The sequence below is a fragment of the Panulirus ornatus genome, chromosome 57, assembly GCF_036320965.1.
Source record: "Panulirus ornatus isolate Po-2019 chromosome 57, ASM3632096v1, whole genome shotgun sequence".
Classification (NCBI taxonomy): Eukaryota; Metazoa; Arthropoda; class Malacostraca; order Decapoda; family Palinuridae; genus Panulirus; species Panulirus ornatus.
Genome location: NC_092280.1, coordinates 4,902,569 through 4,925,729, shown reverse-complemented (window position 1 = coordinate 4,925,729; position 23,161 = coordinate 4,902,569). Strand labels below are relative to the sequence as shown.

Here is a 23,161-nt window from a genome sequence, read left to right as displayed (position 1 = left end):
ATGGGTACCTAACGCCCCTCTGTCATTATCAAAAAGAGGCGAAGTTATTAGGCAGTTGTTATATAGGAACCTGCTAATGACGACCATGGCATGCAGTCCACAAGACTGGAAACTTCGAGATGACAAACACAATAATCAGTAAACATCTATGTCCACCATCGTAGTACACTGAGTCAGCCTCAGTATACGACAAAAAGTGGAAACGGTAGTGATTCATGCCACACAGCAGCCACATCCCGGCTGCATCTCACCCAGACTCACTCACGGGTGGACAAAACACCAAATATAATGAATAATCCATTTGGCTATCATCCCCCTTCTTCAACAATGAGTCAACCAGAGAGCAATCAACCAATCAGAACGCACAACGCTCGACCAAACGAGCTACGCCCTTTGTTTATACTCGGCGAAGCGTCTAACTAGCAAACTCCGTTGGAATCATTCTCGTAATTTTAGGTTAAATAAAGTGTGTTTGCAAATGAGCAAATGAGGAAAAATCAACGGATAACACACACACACACACACACACACACACACACACAAAATGTTACCTTGAAAACTTATAAACATGCAATGACAATATTACCCAATGGTCACGTATGTACCTTTAATGGCTAACTCTTGTATTTATCAAAAACACTTGGCCCCGAAGCCCGTTCTTAGCGTACAATATGGGACTGATGGTGTTCTACTGGGAAACTGGCAGTAAACACAGAGGTTGTGATTAACGGTGAAGCCCCAGAATTACGACTGTACGAAGAAACAAATAAAAAAAGGAAAATAAAATGAATGATTTCAGATTGCATTACAGCACGCGTGTGGTGGGGCTGGTAATTCCACACACACACTACCACCACCAATACCAGGATATAACTCAATCCAATACACAATACAGTGTTTACAGCGTAAATATGAAATTCATTCGGTCATGACCAAAAAAATTCATGTGACATGAAAGCACAGCAAGTAATCGGTACATTGCAATATGAACATTACAATTTGTTCACACATGGGTAACGTAAACTTTTTGTAGATAAAGGCTATCAGTAAGTGATGGTTGTACGACTATCCATAAAGAATTAATATTTATCATTTTATAAAGCTTTAAACATCCACATGTTATGTTACGATTACTGAAAGATGAACAAATAAAGCGGCATAAGGGTTAGTTAACTCTGATATCCCTTACGGTGCTTATATTCTATACTAAAATTCTCACAAGTCCATCTTAACCCTAACAGCCAGCCAGCCCATCGGTAAACAAACCCTCATGTGCACACCACCATGACTGGTCAGTCAAGTTACCTACCCAGCGTACGAGAATGCCACCGCTGGCTGGATGATGGCGTCTGCCATATTGGGAAGCAGCAGAAAAAAAGAAAAGAAAAATGCTAAGTTACCGTGACCTCATCGCTCAGCCTTAACATCCACGCCAGAAATAGAAGTAAAAAAATGTTCATGGAAATCCCCACCAACTGTACGCCACACCTTTGCTATCGCTACAAAATAGGAAAAAAAAAAATGTATATACAGGATTATGAAACAAGAAATCTAACTATAGAAATAAAATGTACATACAGGTTTGTGAAACAAGAAATCTAACTAAATATAGAAATAATATGTATATACAGGTTTATGAAACAAGAAATCTAACTATAGAAATGAAATGTATCATACAGGTTTATGAAACAAGAAATCTAACTATAGAAATGAAATGTATATACAGGTTTATGAAACAAGAAATCTAACTATAGAAATAAAATGTATATACAGGTTTATGAAACAAGAAATCTAACTATAGAAAAAAAATATGTATATACGGGTTAGTCAGACAAGAAATCTAAATGTAAACATTTTCTTGTTTGGTATTAAGTCTACACATTAACTTATTTGTAGTGCAGTCAGCAGGAATATGTTGATAACGTGTGGATTTTGTGTTGTGACACGGTCAAATATTCTCAAATACACGTGCAAATTCGTGATATTTGGACTGTCCTGGTCTCATTCCTGCGTTTTAATCCTTAGTTGAATATTATATCCTTCCGTTCCTTTCTTATACTTTACTGACACAGTTTAAGCTCTGGGCTGAGTTTTTATGTTTCTTATTCATCAGAAACTAAAGGATTATTATCCAAATAGGTATCAACTGTTTTCCTGTGCTTCTCCAGCAAAACACTGTAAGGCACATCTTTTAACTGTACTTCTGTTGCTCAATGGATAACTAAAATAAAAAAATATTACACATGGGTCATGCATGTATCTATCAGATATTCTTCATAAGAAAGTTAGGATTTTCTGTTAGGTTTCTTCTCTGGTTATAGCACTATAATCCTCCCAACCTTTTACCATCTGCATCTTTCAAGACACACTATGTCCCTTGACGTAAGAACAAGCCTCACTTGTCCACTAGAATAGTTTAGGATTGTACTAAGGCGAGGCTTCTCATCGTTTTCTTTCTCACTGGCTGTGGAATTGAGTTTGGCTCTGCCGCTGAAACGCTGCGTACTTTTTTATATACATTTCCTCCATGAAGTTATCAGCTCTTAAAATCTTTATCTCAAAATTGATAAGTCTACTTGTTCTCTGCAACGTATTTTCTGCAGTCAAGTGGGTTGCTAAACCCCCATCTTAAGTTTCCCCAATTCAAAACATCAAAACTTGAGTCTGTACGCTTCATGCCTAAAATTTTTCATAGTCCCCCCCAATCCGGCAGAGACATCTGCTGTTAAACCCAGTAATCAGGAGATAATACTCCAGCCGTTATATAAAGGATTTAACGTCGGCTGGGCTTCAAGGTCACCGGGATGTTCCGTCGGTGGCAAGGGGTTGGCGGCTTGTGGCAACCGCCAGGCGTTCAGTTGTGTATAACACTGTCGTCTCAGCTCAGTCTGCTGGTGATCGCGCTTTTCTTAAGTGTACAACAACCATCTTTCTTCCCTGGCTTCTTCAGTGAGTTCCACCCTAACACGTTACATTTTGTTTATGATGTGTGTTGGACGTATAACTTTTTTTTTGTGCAGTTAAAGTTTCTCTGGCAGAACAATAATGGTTTACCTAGTTCACATATACGTCGTGAATTTTTGTAATATCGTCTGTGGATAGGTTGAGATCTGCACTCGTATGGCTCCATGTGTGTGTGAGGAATTACCTGTTTGTGCATGGGATATATGGGAGGTTTCCAGTCATGGGATCTTAAGAGCGAAGGATTTACCTATCCGTGCATCGGGTGTGAGGCATGTTTACACTCATGCAGCCCCTCATGCGTGTGAGGAATTACCTGTATGTGCATTGGGCGGGGAGAAGGTTTACACTCGTGGAGCTCCATGTCTGTGAGGAATGATCAATTACCTATTCATGCATCGGGTGAGGAATGTTTACGGTCGCGGGGCCTTCCCACATGTAATGGGTGAGAATTTTGCATTCGTAGGGTTCCATGTCCCGAGGTAAATTACCTATTCGTTAGAATAGGGAGGGAGCTAAATACAGTCGTGGCCCAGCCTTATGAATAACCAAATATTTCTGTTACTATTTATAAATTACCGACACATCCATTCTTTCTCAATATTGTATGTTCTACATATCAAGTGTTCTTCATCGATAATCAGTATGTATGTATCATTCTCGCGCGCGCAATACCTACGTGTGACCAGGTTAATACTGGCCAGTGCCACCCCATCCCGACGAACCCGTAGGTGGATATTACTGAGGGGTTCCTCTGCCATTCCTTGACGCATCGCTGGACCTTCTAAAGCAGGTGTGTGTTCGGATCACCCCCAAGGATTCCCTCATCCCCCTCCCCAACGTTCTTCTAGGCTAGGTAAGGCTAGCTAACCTAACCTAACCTAGAATGTAAGCTGTAGTAGAACATTTGAGCGCCTACTCTTCCTTGGGGTCAGAAAGTTAATTCGCAAACATCTTCAGCAAGCCTGTTCACGTGCATCCAGGAAATTCCAGCGGTGACCAAGACCCGACCGGGTTCCCTCACAATCCTTCTATTGTGGTTCCCTAGGGAAGGTCAGGCATAAAGGCCACTTCTACGTCCCCTCCCACAAAGCTAGATAACAAAACCCGTGATCCTCCTGGAAGATGCCCCAAAGTCCAGCTAGTTTCCAACTGAACCATACTCACTCTTTCACTTCCTACAGCACATTGTTGTTCGCCACACCACTGCTGCCATTCATATACCCTGTAGCAAGTGTGTGAGTTCTTTTTAAACTCTCCTCATCTCTCATGAACTTGGCATCAACCGTTTAAATAAGTCAGGTACAGTAGTTTCCAGTCCTTAACTCTGAAAAATAACTGGGGTACTCATACTGATCCCAGAGGAAATCCATATTTTATCCCCCTCTCACTACGCCCCTTACATTTTAACTTTGATATTTTCCAAGTTAGTAGCTTTCACTCCACTTAAGAAGCCACGTCTTTCAATTTCTCGAGAGCTTGTTATGAGGCACAGTCTTATATATACTTGGTACCACATATACAACCAAACAAGTCATATCCTTCATCCAAGATGTCAATCACCCTCTCAATACAAGTTTCACTCTCACACAAGACCTTCACTGTCAATTCATGGTGACTCATTTGTTTCCCTATGCGATGAAACAAGTCATTTCCTGACGATAGCTTTGCCAGCAGCTCGCAAGATATACCTGCAAGTGAGACATGTATGTACTTCTGGCCAGCTTCCTGTATCGCCTTTCTTAAAGATTGGCACTACGTTTGCTCTGTTTCCACTCCCTGGGTGCAGAACATCTTCAGAGGAGACCCGAGCCAAGGTCGCGAGTGGATTTTCTAGGTCTTCTGCCGTTTCTTAGCGTACTTATGTGTGAATACCGTCCGGTCCACGGGCCATGTAGTAAGGGTCCAGATCTTTCATACACCTCTCTATGTCCTGTCCCGGATCAGTGTTTTGCAAGACATTTGCCTCCTTGTCACTCAGGAGTGCGGGACCCCTGGGAAATAGGCGCGAAACTCGCATTTATCTTCTCGTGTGTGTATAAGTTGAAAATCTAAGTGAGTTTCTTCAGCTCACATGTACTGTGCTTCAAATGAACTGAAGAAGCAGTTTTCGAATTTTACTGGACTATTTCTCCCTCCATCCTGTGTCATTTCAACGCAGCATACAATGTGCCTCTTAAATAATTTCCCTTACATCTCTTTCCTGTCTACCGACATCTACTGAGCCAGGTCTTAAATGATCTCTGTTGTTTTTTCGTATAATCCAGCACTTACCAGCTCATTCACTGTACACTTCACGTTATACCTTGAATATTTCTACAATATTCGTCTGGAATGCTTCATTACAACACCTTCCCTGTTAAATATATATATATATATATATATATATATATATATATATATATATATATATATATATATATATATATATATAAATATTCATCATTACTGATCAACTTTTCCATAAACGATGTTTCCAGTTTCCAGGCTATTTTAAGGCTCTGTAGGTCCATAAACCCGGCCTCTTATTCTCGATAAATAAACTCGAGTCCAGTGTGTGTGTGTGTGTGTCTGTATGCGTGTTGTTGGTTGCGTGTGTGCGTGAGAGATGGCATGCACCTGTTTGGCTGCATGGTTGCATGTCTCCTTTTCGGTTGCATGCTTGCATATATGAATACTGTGACACCGAGACCATTTTTAACCTCACGATCTCTTCTTCACCTAAGTAAATGGCCGTATATCACTTAATTACTCGTCCAATAGACCACTGCACTTACAACTGTGTAAACCAGGCACCCGAGGGTCAACTGCCCTAAACCTCTTGAGCAGGACGGTTACGACCCTTGGGTACGATGGCCCTAGCCTTTAGAACCTCACTCGTAAGGTTGAGGTCAAAGGCCAAGCCGTCATACCCAAGCGTCGTACCTTTGCGTTCAAGGGGATCAGCCAGCAGACTATAAGGGCTGCGTTCAAGGGGATCAGCCAGCCAGCCAGCAGACTGTAAGGGTCGCGTTCAAGGGGATCAGCCAGCCAGCCAGCAGACTATAAGGGCTACGTTCAAGGGGATCAGCCAGCCAGCCAGCAGACTGTAAGGGCTGCGATCAAGGGGATCAGCCAGCCAGCCAGCAGGCTGTAAGGGCTGCGATCAAGGGGATCAGCCAGCCAGCCAGCAGACTGTAAGGGCTACGATCAAGGGGATCAGCCAGCCAGCCAGCAGGCTGTAAGGGCTACGTTCAAGGGGATCAGCCAGCCAGCCAGCAGACTGTCAGGACCCTGCACTGCGGTACTATGACGAGTCACCGCAGCCCACCACCACGGTCAGCCTGCAGCCAGAGGGGCCACATTACCCACATCCCCCCGTGACCACGACGCGTCCCCAGGAGCAGATTTCTCTCGAGGGTGTGGACACCGAGGGAATGTCTCCGTCACCGGTGAAGCGCGCCATGAAATCATGCCGGGAGTTTGCGGGTTTTGAAGCCACCCTCTCCCATCCCCTCGTAGCCGCGTGCACACAGCGCGTTGTGACACAGCCATGTCTCATCACTGTCAACACACGCCTTGAAGGCAGCTGTTGTAACGGACAATAACAGATGGGAAAGTTCTCAGAATCGCTCATAAAAAAAATCTAAGTCGACCCTCCTCCTCCTCCTCCTCTACCAGTTCAATACCAGGTTCAGGGTGAAGACTGATGTACCTTAATGTCCCTTGTCGATAAACTTATTAAAGATAACGCGATGTAGAAAACTCCCGAAGCAGAAGTAATGAGCAAAATTAACGACAACGGATAAATCCTATCAACCAAACCTAGCGAGACCATCCTAATCCAAATTTATTCAAACTAACTCAACCTAACAAACCTAGCAACCATATTTAACCAACCAACCTGCTTCAATCAACCTATCAAAACTAACCACACAAAAGCACATTCAACCAAACCTAACAAAACCAATTTAACCTAACCTAACCAATCAACAAACAGCAACTTAGTCCATTCAACTACACACACACACACACACACACACACACACACACACCTGACCTAAAACGAACCATGTGTTCACAAAGGTAGGAAGACAGGAACCAGGCTACCCCACCCGTACATAACCTCTCCAAACCAGTTTAGATCGGAGATGTTGGTGTGACTCAGACAGACAGAAGACGATACTGCCTGTATATACCTTGCTTGAGGTAGCTCGGGTTCAACGCTACAGCTTCGTCACGCACTGCAGGCCTCTCACAACACAGTACGACCGTCGCTGGCAAAAGTGTGCGTTAACAGACAGCAGCACAAGACACGAACAGTAGCCAAGGACCATTTCAGATAGCAGCACAGGTCACGAACAGAAGCCTAGGATGTTACAATCGACGATTTTATCTTTAAAATTCATAACCTCTTGAGCATGACGGTACAACCCTCGACGTAACGAAGCGACTCATGGACTTGGCCTTTGACCTGACCTTAAGGCGCCCATAGGATGCCCTTATCCACCTTTAGTTGTGCCTATAGTCATCCTCTTGTACCCCCACCACCACCTTTGGAATGGTGAGTTACAATATGTATTTGACCTTGAACGCACCGAACGCTAACTGGTAAGATCTAGTGTTCTTGAAGGCCAGCAAGCGATCCTTACATACAACTTTTACTTCGGCTTAAAAGATACAATAATTTCATGTATACCAATGTATTAAAAACATACATAAAATGCTACCCATAGTCTCGCCTCGTAAGAAATTTACCGCGCACTCCTTCCCCATCCTGTGGGCGAAATAAGTCCTGTCTCTGGGTTATAGGGAATTATGAAAGAAATCACACGATTATAAAACAATGCTAGAGGACAAGTATAGGTCTACTGCGAAATCTAAACTATAATCAAGTGAAGGGAAACCAAAAGGAACCTTGCTTTTAAAAGCATCTCCCATGTAAACACACGCAATATTATCTTCCTCTTTTCTCGTCTTCTGGCGATCGATTACATGAGCGCGCCTCTCCTTGGCCGACTAACCTGGAACTTGGCCAACACACGTAATCCTGATTTAAGGTCCCGCCATAATTTGTGTGTGTGTGTGTGTGTGTGTGTGTGTGTGTGTGGTTCCAGACGCCGTCTCTGTCTGCGAAGTCAAAGGGCTAGTATGACAAGTACCATGTACGATGCAAGATATGTTTACGTAACTCATTCTGGACGGTATATCATTCGTTGTATCTGTGTGCTGCTCCTGCTTTTTTCGTAAGTAAATTTGATATATTTTAAAAAGGATAAAAAGAAAATCTTCATCCCTATATGGCGTCAAGGTGAATCTTCCCCACTTTTCCATAATCTAAAATATCTGAATTAACCATTTATAAGTTCTTGTGCTTTAGAAAAGTAAAAAAAAAAAAAAAATAGAATTTTGATGTCTCTGGTTGAGGTAAAATACACGGAAAAGTGTCTCCAAATCTTCGTTAATCATTTGTCACTTCTTAGCACAGAACTTAGCAACGCAGGATTACCAAAGCCAAGTGCAACTCTAGCACATTTTAGCAACGCAGGATTACCAAAGCCAAGTGCAACTGCAGCACATTTTAGCAACGCAGGATTACCAAAGCCAAGTGCAACTGTAGCACATTTTAGCAACGCAGGATTACCAAAGCTAACTGGAACTGTAGCACATTTTAGCAACGCAGAATCATCTAAGGCAACTGTACTGTAGCACATCTGGTAACGCAGAATGACCAAAGGCAACTGCAACTGTAGCACATCGTTCGTGACGGAGGCTTTCTGCTCTCCATCACCGTGAACGGTTAAATAGCTATGTAAGGTTAACTCAGCAGCTAGATTGGATAGAGGGACGTAAAAAGAAAAAGAAAATGACCAAAAATTAGTCAAATTCGGTCGTGTCATGGGCGTCTACAGAACAGATTTCAAAAGGAGACAAAGTCGGCATGTCAATGTGGTAAGTACTGTGAAATAAAACATATATAGAAAAATGACATGCGAATGAATACCGAACGAATTGGTCTATGATTTTTCTTTTTTCTTTCGCTCATCAATCTAAGGGAGGACTATTGTCACCTCCCCCCCTCCCGATACCCACTGGCCATCACCTTTCACTATGTCGTAAAAATGAAAAAAACCCACTGTCGTCCCAGCCATTCCTTTCCGCAGCTCTTAAAAAAAAAAAAAAATATGTCTGGAATCGCTGGCTTCCGATCTAAAGTCCAAAGTGATCAACCGCGACTGAAATTTCGCGTCTGTTCTAAAATCAAAATGGTCGTGCCCACGAAGGATCAAGTTTGGAAAGAAAACAGAGCGGAAAGTATGTACTCTCAATATTATTACTTCATTCATCAACACGTTTCTTTCATACTATTCGCCATTTCCCGCATTAGCGAGGTAGCGTTAAGAACAGTGGACTGGGCCTTTGAGGGAATATCCTCACCTGGCCCCCTTCTCTGTTCCTTCTTTTGGAAAATTAAAAAGAAAATGAGAGGGGAGGATTTCCAGCCCCCCGCTCCCTTCCCTTTTAGTCGCCTTCTACGACACGCGGGGAATACGTGGGAAGTATTCTTTCTCCCCTATCCCCAGAAATACAGAATATATGTACTATCAATATTATTACTTCATTCATCACGCCAATACACGTATTCTTTCGTAAATGCTTAAAAGAGTCGAGTGAGATTGGACAATCAACGCTCTCCAACGCTACCATGAATCGTCTTTTAAATACGCCACGTCCACGGGCAGCAAAAACTAGCTTGGCCCAAATCACATTCTTGTGTCTACGAACCCACCACTTCCCCCCTGCGCTTCTGCTGTATGTGTACACATGCGTATGTACAACGACATTACGTATGCCACGCGTTAATACGCACATGCGTGGTTAGCAGCGTGTTGCATAAGGCTTACAATACAGGTGCCATCCCCTGGTGATATACGCTGGCGTGTTACCTTCTGTGGACGAAGCAAAACAATAAATTGAAGAGGACAACCGTGGCAGGAATACAGCGAATGACAGGGACGCCGTGACGTCAAACTGCGCATGCGGCCTTAGTGCGTCCGACGAAGTCCCTGCGAATAGACAGCGACAAGTTACTTTGTATAATGAACCCAACTTCACCGTGGCTTGGTTAGGTTCGTCGGGGCATTAGGTTAAAACCAACTAAGGAACCTTGAGCAATTATCTGCTTGTATCCAAACGGACGATGGCTGCCACGGGAGAGAGAGAGAGAGAGAGAGAGAGAGAGAGAGAGAGAGAGAGAGAGAGAGAGAGAGAGAGAGAGAGAGAGAGAGAGAGAGAGAAGCCCCCCCCCCACCACATATGTTTACCCACGACCGGCACCCTCTGGCAGAGCCGGTTCCACAGGCAAAAATTATTTTAACCGAGAGGTGCCGACGCCTCCGCTGGGAGGTTTGGGGTCCTGTCCCTTACACACACCCAAGTGCGAACGTGCCATCCCCTGGTGGCTATATAGTAAGGCCCGTGACGCCTTTCACACAGCAACACTGGTGTAGATTGTAATTCAAATGATGATCTAACGGGTGTAATACACCCTGATGTATCAATATTCATCATCTTATTCCCACCTCAACCATCATCAGTGCTAGGCAAGCATACGAAGCATTCCTACCAACCTTGTACATGGGAAAAAAAATGGCTTGTATAATATATGAATAAGTGACTACAGCAAAGAAGGAACACATGCCAGGAAGCAGACCAGTTTCTGATGTCGCTGATGTACCTCAAAACCACTAAAAATATATATATATACCTGATACGAAATCCTTCTTCTAGCCATCGCATTTTAAAAGTTCAGTGGCAACGTAAGCAAGAATATAAATCTTTTTTTTTTTTTTCTTCTGGCTATCAAAACCTGAGGACTGTCTTAATACATTAATGTGGTAAACAGTGAACCTCGTAATTGGCGCTAGAGGCGCTGCTCGTACGGTGAGTGTGAACGAAACCACCTGACGGGTTGTACACTATCCTGCCCTTAAAAACTGCTGCAGTATGTTTTTTTTTATCGATAAAAGATCACAAAAATAAATCATTTCCAGTTTTCATACGGATGTTAATCAAGAGTTAAGAAAGGTGTACATCTGCACTAATTCAAACTGAATTAGTGAGTCTACAGCGACAGATCCCCATAGTGATGATTACTGGTATGTGATTGGGTGTGATGGACGGCTAATAACGACCCAACTACCAATCGTCCTAGGATTAAGCAACGGTCATGTGTGATTGGATGATGTCATCGGTGTTGCCATATCTTCCTCCAAGAAATATTACTGATATCAGTATTGCCATACTATCTATAAATAGAGTTAATATGTCTGACATTTAATTTGAAATTCCTCGTATGACGGTAAAATGAATGAGAGATTACATGATGACCTCTATAAAGTACTGGGTTATACTGTAATTAGCTGTATTTTACACTTGTATATAATCAGCCCGCTTTGGAAACTTGGAAAGGTGGCGATCAAATCACCTTTGACACTTCTGCCTGCTGTAGTGGACATACGTATGGCCTCAAAACGATCAATTTACCTCACAAAAGTCCATTCAAATACGGTGTCAAACTTGAGAGGCATATGTGAGTTTTGGCTCAACGTAAGTAGGTGACAGTCGTTAGGCATTTCCTTATTCATGTGCGTGATAAATCGTCTTATTATATTTGGGTTTCTGACGACTGGTGAGGTAGGCTGCAATGTCAACTCCTAGGCCCCTCTCACCTACAGGTTCCTACGGCTCCTGGGCCCCTCTCACCTACAGGTTCCTACAGTATGTTTCCTGTTAGATGAAATCTAGGCCTTCTTTCAGTGTCTCTCATTCTTATTACTCTGTAATTTCTTGAGATGTATAATAAGATACTACGGATTAAACTAAGATACTAAATAATGGCTTTTAAAAGATGACTGAAGACGGAAATGTTTGATCATGCTTTTTTCAACGTTACAATATGAATAATAATATTTGAAAAAATGATTAATTGTTGATGTGTGTATTGACTTCATTTTTCATTTGCTTTCTACATTCATAATTAGCCTCTTGAGCAAGATGGCACGTCTTTCGAACATGACGGTAAACCTGCTAGGGCCTTAAATGGAGCGGGCTTTGGCCTACCCTTCGGGGTCAGGTCAAAGGTCAGGCCATATTAGCTAACGCTGTCACGTCGGTCTTAATCCGAGCCTCCTCCACTCACTCTCTCCTGCAGATTGACCTGACCAGATGGATCGCGATCTTGTTCGTCACCACGGGGGCTGCCACTGTGGGTCAGTCAGGTTCGAGGTGCTGGCCCCCGCACACCTGACAGTCATAGACTGCAAGTAAGTTCATCTAATAGTCATAGACTGCAAGTAAGTTCATCTAATAGTCATAGACTTCAAGTAAGTTCATCTAATAGTCATAGACTGCAAGTAAGTTCATCTAATAGTCATAGACTGCAAGTAAGTTCATCTAACAGTCATAGACTGCAAGTAAGTTCATTTAACAGTCATAGACTTCAAGTAAGTTCATCTAACAGTCATAGACTTCAAGTAAGTTCATCTAACAGTCATAAGACTGCAAGTAAGTTCATCTACCAGTCATAGACTGCAAGTAAGTTCATCTAACAGTCATAGACTGCAAGTAAGTTCATCTAACAGTCATAGACGGCAAGTAAGTTCATTTAACAGTCATAGACTTCAAGTAAGTTCATCTACCAGTCATAGACTGCAAGTAAGTTCATCTAACAGTCAAAGACTGCAAGTAAGTTCATCTAACAGTCATAGACTTCAAGTAAGTTCATCTAACAGTCATAGACTTCAAGTAAGTTCATCTAACAGTCATAGACTGCAAGTAAGTTCATCTAACAGTCATAGACTGTAAGTTCATTATATTTATGTCCAGGTACAGGTCAGCCTCCCCTCCCATGTCTTGTAAGCGTCTGTTCTGTGACCTTTGGATATATATAAGTAGACAGCCCACCACGACCTATCCAGACATTAGTCGTGATGGGACTATCCATACATGGGTCCACCAGACCATCCCCATTCCCGTCCCACCGTCCACATGTCAACTATGTCTGTCTCCTCACACACACACACACACACACACACCAGCGGAGATATATAGACAGAGTATTTGGTTACCTTCCTTGGTTGTTTGGCTGGAAGGGTGGCGTCGTGTGCATGCACTTGCTTGGCCAGTAAATCATGCCGCAAACCAGACAACCCGGTCGTGGGGCCAAAACCAGGCCCCTCCTGCTGTCTTGTCTGTCTCACGTAAACTCATGTAAATCTAACCTGGTCCCTCCTCTCCCCGTCACACCCAAAAAAAACCCAGCTGCAGCATCTGCGTGAAGAAGCAGAACAAGCACTTCATCGTTCCCCTCAGCCACTTCAAGCTGGTCAAGGGCCACGACATACTCAAGACCTACACCTTCAACACCCACAAGGCCAAGCACAACTTCTGCAGCAACTGTGGCGTCCAGCCCTTCTACATCCCCCGCTCCAACCCAGACGGTTACGGTGAGCAGCAACTCTGCCTGTAGTTCAAACTTGAATCCACAGAACTGATATATATATATATATATATATATATATATATATATATATATATATATATATATATATATATATATATATATATAGAGAGAGAGAGAGAGAGAGAGAGAGAGAGAGAGAGAGAGTGTGTGTGTGTGTGACCGACTTCAACATAGCAGCGGTATGACTGACGCACATTCGCCAATGAGGTGAACTCGGCTCCTTGTGAGGCTTAAACCCACCCTAGATATAAAAAGCGTGACGTCATTAATGAGATTATCCCGAAGGGTCGATCCTTCCTTCTAACCTGGGACGTTTCCCTTGGCTGAAGTGGGTCGTTTAAAGTTGGGTTTACCTTACCCAGGAGCTTGGAAAAACGTTAGGCAGTGTGTAGGGGGACAATCTTCAGGTGATGCCACTAATGTATCAAAAGTGTCTCTCGTATGATCTAGTGACTCTCCCATCTCTGTTCCATCCATCCTCCCCCCTGTCTCAGTATTGAATGATGTCGCCTTCATGGGAAGGTTCACTTCAAGCTAGTGTGAATTCCATTTCTTACCTTTTATGATCTGAATCAACTCAAGCTGACAGTCACTGGAAACGAAAGAGCAGAAACAGCTCACATTTTGAATGTGTGGACAACAACGCCTTCTTCCTCACACTTCAAAAAACAAACTGTCCCCCACGTAATACTCCACCTCCCATCCCATACCTTCTAACAGTGGCAGTTTTTAAGACACTACCCAGCTTTCTAAAGCGCAGACATTAACTGGATTCTGGACATTGGTGTAGCCAGAGGGAACATGCCAACCCTATTCCCAACTATTTTTACCCTTGCTTAATGACACAATGCTACACATAATTATCGAGCCGAGTTGCACTGCTAAAATCATGTACAAAAATTGGACAAATTACCTTAAGTAAATATTGGATTGTTTAATTCTAAGTATGTATTTATATGATAACTATATGCCCGTTTTCTTTTTTGTTGTAACCATGACTCCCTTAAGAAAAAAAACTAATTCTGGCTACGCCCAAATTCACTGGATACCCAGACCGCTCTGTTATCTTCCTCACAACCAGAAGTCTAACCTGTCACACATTAACTTTACAGGTATAGCGCCTCACTGCCTGGATGAAGGAACCGTTAAGAAGATAACGCATGAGAAATTTGACGGCAAGAACTGGGAGAAGACAATAGAGAAGAAATCCCACATCATAAACTACTCTAAGGACAATAAAAAGTAAAATGATACCATTACGGACTTTCTTGTATACCCTTCTTACTGGCCCCGTCCAAAACCAGCAGAACTAACTCGCAGAGTTTTTCCTGGCCTTCGTAATGACCGTTTACGTTCATTTTAATAATTACCTAATTAGCTTAGTGTCCCCATTCATCTACTCCGTTTTCTGTTACACTGGATTGCCATTTCAGGTTATGTAAAACGGTAATGATTTTTTTTCTGTTTGTGGTCGGAGATTGAGTCTGGTCATAAGTTAAAGCAGACCTTTATTAACATGCACAGTATTGTGCCACTCGACTCACAAGCCCTAACTTCACTGGTGGGTCTTTTAAATTGCTGTTAACTTCATACAAATATCATCGTGATTTTAAGTTCACCCATAATTTCTTTAATTTACATGTTGTTATGGTAGTTTTCATATATATTTGTCGTAAATGAGCCAAAATAAACATATGCATTTATGCTCTTTCTTATTGTATTCCAATTCCACAAAGTGCTTAAACAAAAGGGTTTTCGGGTGTGCGTATTGCCATGACTGACCGCTTAAGAGATGAGCAGAACCCTGGCTTATTTCTCAGACTTCAACTGTGCCTGTTGATGGGTGCTTTGGCTACCACCATGGTTTAGTCTACACTCTGTATCACAATTGTCGATGGTTGAACAATGCACATCGTTACGGACGATCCTATAGCCGACATGACGCAGTGGACTTTAGCCTAGCTTTAGTAGCGGTGTAACATGGGTGTAATGGACCAAAGCCTAGCTTTAGAAGCTCTGTTAACAACAGAGGGAACTTTAGTAGGTTTAAGGTCCTTATGGAAGCACTATAGATGCAGTATAATGCTTGTATGCTCTTTGAGTAGGGTTAAGATCCTTATGGAAGCACAACACACGCAGTATAATGCTTGAATGCTCTTTGAATAGGTTTAAAGTCCTTGTGGAAGCACTACACACGCAGTAAATGCTTGTATGCTCTCTGAGTAGGTTTCAAGTCCTTGTGGAAGCACTACACACGCAGTATAATGCTTGAATGCTCTTTGAGTAGGTTTAAGGTCTTTTTGGAAGCACTAAACATGCAGTAAACGCTTGTATACTCTTTTGAATAATCTTCAACACCGGAGGAAGGCGTTGAATATATATAATTTTTTCTCTCGAATGGTGGTTACAAAATGTGATGAACCTTAATGCTCTGACACTCAATTAAACCTGAAGCCTAAATCATTTCAGCCAAGCAAGGTGCTTGTGAAGACGCAGAGATTTCTGCACAGAATGCAACAAGTGTGCATGTCAAATACGAGTCAGCATACTTATACCGAGACGTGTCAGAGAGATATATACACAAGTAGGAAGCCAGTGCTGGATCACGAGATCAGAAACAACATTTGCAGGTGTGGTGTGTAGTGCAACGGCCCTAGGCTATACCAGGGAAGTAGGCAAGATGGAGCAGATGTTTAAAGTTAACAATTCGTTTAACAGTCGCGAGTAGCGCAAAATGAAGCAGGTATGTAAGTTAGCCTAACAATTCGTTTACTTTAGTACTTGCGAATATCACAAATCCACGATCACCGTCAAGATGGACATAGACCAACAGTGCAACATATTCTCAGTCCAGTGACGCTAACCATTGTTTTCGGCACCTGCAGTTTGAACTTGATACGTTCATTTTTTTCAGCCATACGGCAATATGAACAATATCTTCTTTATATATATATATATATATATATATATATATATATATATATATATATATTCTTTTCTTTTCTTTTTCTTTCAAACTATTCGCCATTTCCCGCATTAGCGAGGTAGCGTTAAGAACAGAGGACTGGGCCTTTGAGGGAATACCCTCACCTGGCCTAATTCTCTGTTCCTTCTTTTGGAAAATTAAAAAAAAACCGAGAGGGGAGGATTTCCAGCCCCCCGCTCCCTCCCCTTTTAGTCGCCTTCTACGACACGCAGGGAATACGTGGGAAGTACTCTTAATCCCCTATCCCCAGGGATATATGTAATAATCACAACATATTTTCTTATTTTACTTTGCAGTGTGAAAACTGACTCCTACATTCTTGTATAAAATCTGTGGGGGAAAAAAAACTTCGTTACGTAAATTTGTCGATTTAACTCCACGAAAATCGTCTTAGCCGCTGTATATGTAAAAATTCCTCAGGCATCGCCACACGAAAAAATTCTCACGAACACCGAGGATTTTCTTGACACACCTTGCGTTTATCGAGCTCACTGCGCAGCAACAAAATTGGAGACATGAATCAAAAGGAAGACAACAACAGTTTCTAATTCCAAAACTGGTTCTTACTAGAAGGGAAGAATTTTCTCCAAGTACACTACTCAGTCAACCACCTACCTTTTCTACTTATATTCAAAGGAAGAATTTTCTCCAAGTACGCTACTCAATCAACCACCTACCTTTTCTACTTACATTCAAAGGAAGAATTTTCTCCAAATACACAACTCAGTCAAAAACCTACCTTTTCAACTTATATTTAAAGGAAGAATTTTCTCAAGTACGCTACTCAATCAACCACCTACCTTTTCTACTTATATTCAAAGGAAGAATTTTCTCCAAGCACACCACTCAATCAACAACTTACCTTTTTTTACTTATATTTAAAGGAAGAATTTTCTCCAAGTACACTACTCAATCAACAACCTACCTTTTCTACTTAAGTATAACTTTAAACCCATCTAACTGGTGTTACTATTGCGTACTTGGGCAACTCACGTAGACTTGCCTGAGGGGGTACGGTCGTGTCGAGCCCGGGTCACGGCTGCATCTTGGCAACTGTGAGGCCTTGGGAACAAACAGGTACTGCCGCCTCCCGACCCGACGAACCACGCAGTAGGGACGGTCTTGCTCCCTCGCAGCTTCACTCCCTCTGGGTCCCTCAAACCTCCCATGTTAACATCCTGGTATTCGGGAAGAACACGGTATCTAAAGGTAAAGTCAGAGACTTTGTACACGTGAGCTCCAATGTTATTCTAATTAAACAACTTTTAGCAAGAAATAAAAAAATAATATCCGAAATAAGGATGGATAGTTACACTGTGAGACTTGCAATCTACGATGGCAAGTGGTTGCTCCAAACGATGTGGAACTTATCGCCCACAACTCACAAGTGTTTGTGATGGATGTGCACGATTGTACAGCTGGCGGGAAGGGGCCTCCTCCAGTGTGGTACCTCCCCCAGGCAGGGAGGAAGGCCTCCACCAGTGTGGTACCTCCCCCAGGCAGGGAGGAAGGCCTCCACCAGTGTGGTACCTCCCCCAGGCAGGGAGGGACGGCCTCCACCAGTGTGGTACCTCCCCCAGGCAGGGAGGAAGGCCTCCACCAGTGTGGTACTCCCCCAGGCAGGGAGGAAGGCCTCCACCAGTGTGGTACTCCCCCAGGCAGGGAGGGACGGCCTCCACCAGTGTGGTACCTCCCCCAGGCAGGGAGGAAGGCCTCCACCAGTGTGGTACTCCCCCAGGCAGGGAGGGACGGCCTCCACCAGTGTGGTACTCCCCCAGGCAGGGAGGGACGGCCTCCACCAGTGTGGTACCTCCCCCAGGCAGGGAGGGACGGCCTCCACCAGTGTGGTACTCCCCCAGGCAGGGAGGGACGGCCTCCACCAGTGTGGTACCTCCCCCAGGCAGGGAGGAAGGCCCCCACCAGTGTGGTACCTCCCCCAGGCAGGGAGGAAGGCCTCCACCAGTGTGGTACCTCCCCCAGGCAGGGAGGGACGGCCTCCACCAGTGTGGTACCTCCCCCAGCCCCCGAAGACAAAGGTAATAAAGTATTTGATTGCATTCTGGGAACGTGAATGTGTCAGGTGTAGTTCTGTTGACACTTTACGTATAAACGTCAGAACATCACACCAATGGAAAAAGGGTTGAATCCTGTCCTTTATACACACACACACCCACACACACCCACAGGCAGGTAATGCAGGCACCTCGCCCAACTGTGGGTAGGATCCCTTTCCACTTGAAAACAAACTCTTGAAATAGGAATTTCAATGACACTTCTGGTGATGAAAGAACATGGCTGAGCACATGCATGAAACACGAAGAACGAAAGATGAAAGAAATGACCAAAGTCGACTTCAGACTCAAGATGTATATGATGATCAAGGCTCATAACAATAGGGATTTCTAAGATATAAATTCCACACACACGTTTTCTTCTGTTATGGTATACTAATATATGCGACTGCCACTCCTACATACGCCGAAAACACCAGCTTGAAAAAATAATTAAGTAAGAAGTGGGATAGAGGTTGATGGCCATGTCTGCTGGTGGTCACTGACGAACGTTTGTGGTTACTGACGAACGTTGGAGATTATCAACGAACGTTAAACGAACGTTAGAGGTTACTGACGAACGTTGGTGGTTACTGACGAATATTGGAGGTTACAGACGAACGTTGGTGGTTACTGACGAACGTTAAACGAACGTTAGAGGTTACTGACGAACGTTGGTGGTTACTGACGAACGTTGGTGGTTACTGACGAACGTTGGTGGTTACTGACGAACTTTGGTGGTTACTGACGAATGTTGGTGGTTACTGACGAACGTTGGTGGTTACTGACGAACGTTGGTGGTTACTGACGAACGTTGGTGGTTACTGACGAACGTTAGTGGTTACTGACGAACGTTGGCAGTTACTGACGAACGTTGGTGGTTATTGACGAACGTTGGCAGTTACTGACGAACGTTGGTGGTTACTGGCGAACGGTGCTGGTTACCAGCGAACGCTGATGGTTATCAACGAACGTTTGTGGTTACTGACGAACGTTTGAGGTTACTGACGAACGTTAGTGGTTACTGACGAACGGTGCTGGTTACCAGCGAACGCTGATGGTTATCAACGAACGTTGGTGGTTACTGGCGAACGTTATGCGAGTGCGGGTGAGGGACAGCCTCCGCGGCCTGGGGCCCCAGCCCTTATCTTGCCGCCACCACCACCCTCGATTACCTTCCTGTGGCTATCGATCACGGCGCCTCCCACGACCTCCTGTTTTGCCGCCAGGGACCAGCCTGCTGCGGATGTCACTCCCACGCCACCCAAGACTGGCTGGGCTGCCTGCCAAGGTCAGCATTTGTCCTCTTGCTGTCTTCAAGGTCAGCAGCTGCTCTCCTGCGAGGCTATCAACGTCAGCAGCTGCTCTCCTGTAGAGCCACCAAGGCCAGCCGCTGCTCTCTTGTAGAGCCACTAAAGCCAGCAGCTGCTCTCCTGTAGAGCCACCAAGGCCAGCAGCTGCTCTCCTGTAGAGCCACCAAGGCCAGCAGCTGCTCTCCTGTAGAGCCACCAAGGACAACAGTTGCTCTCCTGTAGAGCCACTAAAGCCAGCAGCTGCTCTCCTGTAGAGCCACCAAGGCCAGCAGCTGCTCTCCTGTAGGGCCACGAAGGCCAGCATCTGCTCTCCTGTAGGGCCACCAAGGCCAGCAGCTGCTCTCCTGTAGAGCCACCAAGGCCAGCAGCTGCTCTCCTGTAGGGCCACGAAAGCCAGCAGCTGCTCTCCTGTAGGGCCACCAAGGCCAGCAGCTGCTCTCCTGTAGAGCCACCAAGGCCAGCAGCTGCTCTCCTGTAGAGCCACCAAGGCCAGCAGCTGCTCTCCCGTAGGGCCACCAAGGCCAGCAGCTGCTCTCCTGTAGAGCCCTCAAGGCCAGTAGCTGCTCTCCTGTAGAGCTACTAAAGCCAGCAGCTGCTCTGTAGAGCCACCAAGGCCAGCAGCTGCTCTCCTGTAGAGCCATCAAGGCCAGCAGCTGCTCTCTTGTAGAGCCATCAATACCAGCAGCTGCTCAGACCCGCCCGCTGAGTTATCTTCTCCTCCCTGACTCGGGCATCAATGATCTACCTGGATAAAAGCCGTGTACCTACACGGACCTCAGGGAACCTCACCAACAAAAGGCACATCTGTCAGGTGTGGGGTTCGAACCCACGCACTCTTACGAGTACCAGAACTTAAGTCTGGCGCCTTAGACCACTCGGCCAACCTGACTTGTTAAAAGCCATTGACCGCTTAAAAAAATGATCGCGACTGACCACATTCATCGCTCAGTATTAATCTTGCTACATATAATGAACGGATACGATAGACAGGTTAAATGACCTAACACTGAACGTACACACGTCTACCAGGAAAACAATGTGTGGCACACATATGGTCTCCTATCACACTCGACAACCTACTTTTCCATTAAAAGGAACAGAACACCTTCTTCAGGTGTTAAGAATAATTCTAAGACCATATATACACTCTATGCATATCGCCCATATAGGTGTGTATCCTTCCTGAGCAGGTGACTGAACACCTGAGATTTCTGACGTGGAACAATTACAGGTAATTCGTTAAATACGAAGTTTATGAAAAGCTGCAAAAATAAGCTGCACCGCGACAGAGCTAAAACAACCACTTACCTCACACCACTAACCTTAGGTTAACCAAATTACTTAAAATAAGTTGGATGAAAATGACATTCGCGGGAGAAAAGTGAACTTCATTTCTGTTAACACCTAAGGTATATATATATATATATATATATATATATATATATATATATATATATATATATATATATATATACATATATATATATATATATACCCTACATTAAAATGTATGGGGACCACAGCCTATCTTCCACAGGCAAGCCCCACGCATCACTCCATCAACACCTCATCCACAGTATATACATCTGGGGTAACGACGCGCTATTCATGGGGTTGAACCAAAACATAAGACGTAAACACCATGAAGAAGTTACGGCAGTCTTTGCTTTCTGTTAGGTATCTCTTAGAGAATTTTTTTTTTCTTCTGAAGTGCAAAATAAAGGCAAAATTTGATCCAAAATTTCTTGCAGACGGAAATCTATTTTGGTAGTGTCCATAGGGGTAAAAGCGCAGATTTTGCTCTTACATTATACCCGGGCAAACAAGGGACTCGCTGGGATAACTGTCCCACCACTTTGTATGAGATGCTCTGGGTTCCGGGACATCACGCATTTAACGTCATCACATTACTCTTACAATACTACATTTACCCAGTAGAGTCATTCATAAAATCGTATCGCAAATAATACTCCCTAAAAAGCCAATTTATCTTTAAGTACGCTGGTTGTTGGGCTTCAATACCTTTTCCATGAAGGTGAGGAACGTTGACAGATCATATCACAACCGCGTCAGGTGATAAATAACACCGTTCGAAGTACGTCGAAAATCTGACGGACAACAGGGCGGGCCATCGGGCGGCCGGAAAAGTTAGGCTGGATCCCAACATGGCCGGTCTCAACGCCACAGAAAACGAGGCTAACAATTGAACCGGCCGCGGCCCTCCGGCCCCTGAAGCCCCAGTGGCGCAATCGGTTAGCGCACGGTACTTATATGACAGTGTCTGAGCCATGCCGGGGTTGTGAGTTCGAGCCTCACCTGGGGCAGCACTTTTCATCGAAGTACAGAGGCACTGGAGCGCCGCGCATCCTCGAGTCTCCATCCTTACCCTGAGGACGGATACATTAGGTAACACCTGCCATCAACTCGCACCACATCTCACCACGATTTTATACATCCGTCAAATCTTTTCCTTAACCTTCAACACCAAAAAATATCATTCCGGAACTCTACATACAACATTACGTAAACCAAATTGCCAAATTGCCACTATCATAACAATCAGAAAATCCTCTAAGCATCCAATGCCTGCTTCGAAATCAAGCTGAAAGTCTTCAGTAATTTTAGACATAAAATACATAAGGTTTCAAAATAGTATTATAGCGAATAAACTGCTGAGTTCCTGTAGGAAACTTGCCAAACATATTTACAGTAGCGCACCCTTGATTCTCAAGGCTTCGCATGTGCGAGTAAAGATTTGTCAGGTTAAGCCAAGCTAGCAAGGTCTTCAAGGCTACCTGGTCTACAGATCAGCCAAGACTGAGGAACTGGAATTTACTACACACATGGGAGTCCAGGCACAAACTGTGCTTTTCAAGAGTTACTAAGCTATGGCTACGCTAAGCTTAAATCGTGACTAATTTGGCACACGTTCCGTGAACTGTGCCCTATACTCCTGCCCCTGCGTGAGCATGCAGGGTGATGTGTCCACACTGCATGCATGCATGTTTTGTCGTACGTACAGCAGGTGCTGCACAGCTTGCAACAAGCATATTGCACAAACATTGCAAGGAAAACATGAACGGTATGGTGTGATGTACCTAAAACACATATACAGAAGTCATTCATCTCTACTACATATTTACCTTAGTTCAAAATGTTATACTAAGTATTGATATTTATAAAAAAAAACATTTTGTTTTTCTTATTTAATCGCCTTTTCCATCGTTAGTGAGGTAGCGCCATGAACAGACGAAGAAAGGCCGCATCCATATAACAACTTCTTTATCACTTCATCCTTCCATATCCTTTGAAGTGAGAAGGTCCCTGGCAAGAATTTACTCCTTTC

General features: G+C 43.9%; 1 protein-coding gene and 2 non-coding genes across 3 annotated transcripts; 2 read left to right on the top strand and 1 right to left on the bottom strand.

Annotated features, from left to right (window-relative positions):
• The first annotated feature begins 2,795 nt into the window (after positions 1 to 2,795).
• Positions 2,796 to 14,721, top strand: LOC139766116 (centromere protein V-like). The gene is made up of 4 exons (XM_071694328.1): positions 2,796 to 2,949; positions 12,155 to 12,266; positions 13,264 to 13,448; positions 14,578 to 14,721. Exons 2-4 carry the CDS (start codon positions 12,169 to 12,171, stop codon positions 14,709 to 14,711), a joined length of 417 nt encoding a protein of 138 aa, XP_071550429.1. The 5' UTR covers positions 2,796 to 2,949; positions 12,155 to 12,168; the 3' UTR covers positions 14,712 to 14,721.
• Positions 14,722 to 20,620: 5,899 nt separating this feature from the next.
• TRNAL-UAA (transfer RNA leucine (anticodon UAA)) lies at positions 20,621 to 20,704 on the bottom strand. The gene has a single exon. It is a non-coding gene; the product is annotated as a tRNA-Leu (tRNA).
• A 1,345-nt stretch (positions 20,705 to 22,049) lies between these two features.
• On the top strand, positions 22,050 to 22,139 carry TRNAI-UAU (transfer RNA isoleucine (anticodon UAU)). Its single transcript is given in 2 exon segments — positions 22,050 to 22,087; positions 22,104 to 22,139. It is a non-coding gene; the product is annotated as a tRNA-Ile (tRNA).
• The last annotated feature ends 1,022 nt before the right edge of the window (positions 22,140 to 23,161 follow it).